Consider the following 6,000-nt stretch of genomic DNA (forward strand, 5'->3'; position numbering starts at 1 on the left):
ATTGAGAGTATGTATAGTAGGAGTGAATTGGAAGGGGTGGGGTCCCATTGGGAGTGTAGACAGTGGGTGTGACTGGGGAGTGGTGGGGTCCACTTAGGAGTGTGGATGGAGGGAGTGAATGGGAAGGTGTGGTGTCCCCTTGGGAATGCAGACAGTGGGAGTGAATGGGAAGGGATGGAGTCCCGTTGGGAGTGAATGGGAAGGAGTGGGGTCCCACTGGGAGTGAATGGGAAGAGGTGGGGTACATCGGGAATGCAGATGATGGGAGGCAAATACATCAGGGACATTTAAGGGGCTCTTAGATAGATGCATAGATGAAAAAAACTGGAGGGCTGTGTGGGAGAAATGCATTAGATTGACCTCAGAGCTGGTTAAAAGATCAGCACAACATCATGGACCAAAGGGCCTGTATTGAGCTGTAATGTTCTATGTTCATGGCAGGCCCTCTGAACAGCACTGTGATCTTGGTAAAGAAGGCATATACTTTGCTTGGCTTTGTCACTCAGGGCTTTGAGTGTCAGAGGTCATTTGCAGCTTGGAGTAGGTTAAAAGGTCAGCAGAACATTGTGGGCCGAAGGGCCTTGACTGGGCTGTAATATTCTATGTTCTGCCCTCCCCTTACACGAATCATACAGCTCTTGTTGAAGTGATGGTGATGTCCTTCATAACACACGACCGAATATTGTCCAGCAGTTTCAATCTCATTGTTTTTTGCTTTCTTCATTGTTCAGACTATCTGGATATGATTGGCAAAGCAAGGATTTATTGACCAGTTTTTATTTCAATGGAATGGCTTGCTAGCCCATTTCAGAGTCAGAATCAGAATCAGGTTTAATATCACTGGAAAATGTTGTGAAATTTGTTGTCATACGGCAGCAGTACATTGCAATGTTTAATAATAAAAACTGTGAATTACAGTAAGATGTATATAATATAGATATATTTAAAAGATAAATTTAAAAAGTAGTGCAAAAAAGTGTTCATGGGCTTCAGGCTCCTGTACCTCCTCCCTGAGGATAGCAGTGTGAAGAGGGCATGTCCTGGGTGAGTGGAGTCCTTAATGATGGATGTCCCCTTTTTAAGGCATCACCTTTTGAAGATGCCGTGGATGCTGGGGAGGTGGTGCTCATGATGGAGCTGACTGAGTTTACAACTCTCTGCAGCTTATTTTGATCCTGTGCAGTGACCTCTCCCCTCATACCAGCTGGTGATGTAGCCAGTTAGAATGTTCTCCCCAGTACATCTGTAGAAATTTGCGAGTGTTGTTGATGACGTACTAAATCTCATCAAACTCCTAATGAAATATAGCTGCTGTCATGTCTTCATTGAAACTGTAAGGATATGTTGGGTCCAGGATAGATCCTCAGATGTTGACACCAAGGAGCTTGAAATTACTCCCCTTTCCACTGCTGATCCCCCAATAAGGACTGGTATGCATTCCTTTGCCTTACCCTTTCTGAAGTCCACAATCAATTCTTTGGTCTTACTGATGTTGAGTGCAAGGTTATTGCTGTGACATTCAACCCTGAAATTGTTCTTTCCAAGTTCCTGATTTATTAACTGTTTTGAAATTCCCCATCTGCTTTGGTAGGATTTGAACTCGGGTTTCAGGATTACTAGCCTGATAACTTAGCTGCAACACTACATCACCAGAGTATCCTCCCTGGGATTGGACTGTCTTCAGGAGAAAGATATAAGAACACAAGAAAATATATAAACTCTCTTCTGAAATAACAGAGGGAAAAGATTTTTTAAAGAATTTTTCATAACCTCAAATCCTCTTAGAGCGTTTTACAATAAAACTCTTTTCAAGGACAGATATAGTTTTAATATACAAAGTGCAGGAGCCAATTTTCAGACAGCAAACTCTTGCAAACAGAAATGTGGTAATGACCAAATAATTAGTCTATTTATGATGCTGTCTGAGGGATAGATAGATCAGTCAAAAAATATCGGTGAAATCATCACTACTGACCCTTGAAGAGATTCCATTGAATCTTTTACTTCTGTCTGAGAAAGCCTCTTAATGTCTCATCTGAAAGATAACTCCTGGGACAATGCCACGCATTCCTAACTACCTCACTGCTCCATCACCTGTTCTTTCCTTGTCCAGAGAAAGATACCATTTGTCAGTCATACGTGGGGTGATTGATAAGTTTGTGGCCTAAGGTAGGAGGAGTCAATTTTAGAAAACCTAGCTCATTTATTTTTCAATATAGGCCCCTCCGACATGTACACACTTAGTCCAGCGGTTGTGGGGCATACAGATCCCTTCTTTGTAGAAGTGGTCCACAGCAGGGGTGATTGATGAGTTCATAGCCTAAGGTAGAAGGAGATGAGTTAGTAACTTCAAACTTTCTGCATTTTCACTCAAAGAGTTGAACTGCACGTGCATGTAACGAGAGCGTCTTGGACCTTCAGGTGGTCCACAGTAGAGGTGACTTATAAGTCTGTGGCCTAAGGTAGAAGGAGATGAGTTATACAGCACTCGTTACACGTACATACAGTTCAAATCTTTGAGTGAAAATGCAGAAAATTTGAAGTTAATAGCTCACCTCCTTCTACCTTAGGCCACAGACTTATCAATCACCCCTCATATATACTCAGTGGCCACTTGATGAGGTAAATCTGTACACCTGCTTATTAATGCAAATATCTAATCAGCCAATCATGTAGCAGCAACTCAATGCATAAAAGCATGCAGATGTGGTCAAGAGGTTCAGTTGTTGTTCAGATCAAACATCAGAATGGGGGAAGGAATGTGATCTAAATGACTTTGACTGCGGAATGATTGTTGGTGCCAGATGAGATGGTTTGAGTATCTCAGAAACTGCTGACCTCCTGGGATTTTCACACACAACAGTCTCTAGAGTTTGAATGGTGCGAGAAACGAAAACACATCCAGTGAGGGGCAGCTTTGAGGGTGAATACACTTTGTTAATGAGAGAGTCAGTGGAGAATGGCCGGACTGGTTCAAGCTGACAGTAACTCAAATAACCACACATTACAACAGTGGTATGGTAGAAGAGCATCTTTGAACACACACATGTTGAACCTTGAAGTGGATGGGCTACAGCAGCAGAAGACCACAAATATGTACTCAGTGGCCACTTTATTAGGTACAGGAGGTACATAAAAAAGTGGCTACTGAGTTTATATGGGTAGATCTGAGAATAACGAATCTTTTCAAACTCTTGCTGTGGCATTTTTAATTGCGCCAATTTTTTCAAAATGAAGCAATACTAGACCATAAGACCAAAAGTCCATAAGACATAGGAGCAGAATTAGGCCATTCAGCCCATCGAGTCTGATCTGGCTGATTTATTATACCCATCAACCCCATTCTGCTGCCTTCTCTCTGGAGACTTTGACACCTTTTCTAATCAAGAACCTATCAAACTCCGCTTGATAGTCATAGTCATACTTTATTGATCCCGGGGGAAGTTTGTTAAATACACCCAATGACCTGGCCCCCACAGCTATCCGTGGCAATTAATTCCACAGATTCACTACCCTCTAGTGAAGGAAATTCCTCCTTATCCCTGCTCTAAATGGACATCCCTCAATTCTGAAGCTGTGTCCCTCTGGTCATAGATCCCTCCACTATAGGAAACATCCTTTCCATATCCACTCCATCTAGGCCTTTCAATATCCGATATATTTCAATGTGCAGTTCGTTGTTTACTTGCTATGGTGAAATATCTTCATAATTTGAGACAACTGGATTGAAGCTGAATTTTGCTGTGTAGTTAATTTCCTGTTTATTTTATTTCTTGATCCCAGAGGGAGCTACATGGATTCAGTTTGTCATTTAATGATTCATCAAAGACAGTCAAAAGTCACAGAGATGTATTGAGTTCAAATTCAGAATCCTTTATTGCCCATGAATCCAACAAATTGTGTCCTTGTGATATGTTTCTACTTCTGTGTAATTATCTTGCCTGAAAAGAAATTGGTGTGTTGGATTAACACTTTAACTATGTTATAGGCTGTCACTGAATTACATACTGCTGTTTTAAAATAGGCCAAACATTGTGGGCAGCCCACTGCTAAATTCCGTGGTAATGTTAGCCAGAGAATGGCGAATCTGTGGAATTTGATGCCACAGGCAGCTGTGAAGGCAAAGTTATTGAGTATATTTAAGGCAGAGGCTGATAGATTCTTGATCAGTCAGGGAGGGCATGAAGGGATACAGGGAGAAGGCAGAAGAATGGGGCTGAGAGGGAAAATGGATCAGCCATGATGAAATGGTGGAGCAGACTCGATGGGCCAAATGGCCTAATTCCTCTCCTATATCTTATGGTCTAATGGAAAGTGTGTAAAGCACTTTGGCCACGGTAGTGTAGTGGTTAGTATGACACTATTACAGCTCAGGGCATCGGAATTTGGAGTTCAGTTGTGACATCATCTGTAAGGAGTTTGTACATCCTCCCCATGGAATGCATGGGTTTACTCTGGGTTCTCCAGTTTCTTCCCAGAGTCCAAAGACATGCCAATTAGTTGGTTAATTGATCATTGTAAATTGTCCCGTGATTATGTTAGGGTTAAATCAGGGGTTTGCTGGGGATGCAGCGTGAAGGACTAGAAGGGCCTGTTCCGCACTGTATCTCAGTAAATAAACAGGACAGATCCCCAAAGTGAAGCTGCCTTGTTGCTTGCATGCAGACTGAGAATGTTGGAACCGATCCTTGTCTGGTACTGAGGGTCTCCACAGGATTGGTAAAAACTGCAGAAGTCTGTAAACACAGCCATTTCCACCATTGGAACTAGCCTCCCCAGCACCGAGGACATCTTCAAAAGATGATGCCTGAAAAAAACAGCAAGCAGCATTAAGGATCCCACCACTTAGGACACGTTCTCTTCTCATTACAACCATCAGAGAGTAGGTACAAGAACCTTAAGACTCAACATTTAAAGAACAGCTTCCATCATCAGATTTTTGAATGGTCAATGAACTCATGAACTTTACCCCACTATTTTATACTCTCTTTTTGCCTTTCTTTACTTAATTTTTCATATATATGATTCTAATTTATAGTATATTTTATGTACTGCACTGTACTAACGTAGAACAACAAATTTCATGACATATATCAGTGATAAAAAACCTGATTCTGACTGATTCCATACAGAAAAGTGCCAGCACCCATAGCAAGGTGAGCATTTCTATACACGCAGGCTGTTCGTGAAAGTGTCCTGCTGCTTATTGAAGCAAATAAAATACGCTTGTCTTCTTCTTTTCAGACTTTGTCGGTGAATCAAGGCTGAAGTGCAGGAAGGCTTTGTTCGGGGCCTGTTGCCATGGAAACTGCATTCTACTCTTCTCAACCACAACGGGAAGGGCTTGTCCAGAATTCTGTCTTCAATAAACGCACACTAAACAAACTTCATTTCTCTCCGTCCCTTCTAGAAAAATGCAAATTTGATCCAGTCTTAATTCAAGTTGGCCAAACATTATTATCCTGATATAGCTTGGAATGATCCTTTGTGTGGTAACTCTATGCTAGAATTCCAATTTCGTGTTATTTGCTGGTTCTTCTGTTATTTTACCGGATGGTTCTGTATCTGCTGTTTTCACTTAAATAAAAATGTTTTTTTTTTTGAAAATGTACTTCATTTCAGCTGACAAATGATTAAAAGACCATAAGACCATAAGATATAGGAGAAGAATTAGGCCAACTTGGCCCATCGGGTCTACTCCGCCATTCCATCATGGCCGATTTATTTATTTTATTTTGAGATATAGTGTGGAGCAGGCTGTTCCAGCCCAGTGTGCTGCACCCATAGCAACCCAGCTATTTAATCCTAGCCTAATCACAGGGCAATTTACAATGACCAATTAAACTATAAGATATAGGAGCAGAATTTAACCATTTGGCCCATCAAGTTTGCTCCGCTATTTCCCCAATCACCTGCTTTCTCTCCGTATCCTGTCATGCTGTGACCAATCAAGAGTCTGTCAACCTCTACCTTAACTATGCCCAATGACTTGGTGTCCAA

General features: G+C 41.6%; 1 protein-coding gene across 2 annotated transcripts in view; it reads left to right on the plus strand.

Annotated features, from left to right (window-relative positions):
• The window catches only part of LOC140210827 (MICOS complex subunit mic25-like), a 753,869-nt gene extending 748,296 nt beyond the window's left edge, over positions 1–5,573 (plus strand). For both annotated transcript variants that reach the window (XM_072280091.1, XM_072280093.1), the window contains one exon: positions 5,245–5,573. In XM_072280091.1, the coding sequence (XP_072136192.1) occupies positions 5,245–5,268 (24 nt within the window). In that variant the 3' untranslated portion in view covers positions 5,269–5,573. The remainder of the gene's footprint in view (positions 1–5,244) is intronic.
• The last annotated feature ends 427 nt before the right edge of the window (positions 5,574–6,000 follow it).

Source organism: Mobula birostris, chromosome 16 (genome assembly GCF_030028105.1).
Source record: "Mobula birostris isolate sMobBir1 chromosome 16, sMobBir1.hap1, whole genome shotgun sequence".
In the NCBI taxonomy this organism is placed as follows: domain Eukaryota; kingdom Metazoa; phylum Chordata; class Chondrichthyes; order Myliobatiformes; family Myliobatidae; genus Mobula; species Mobula birostris.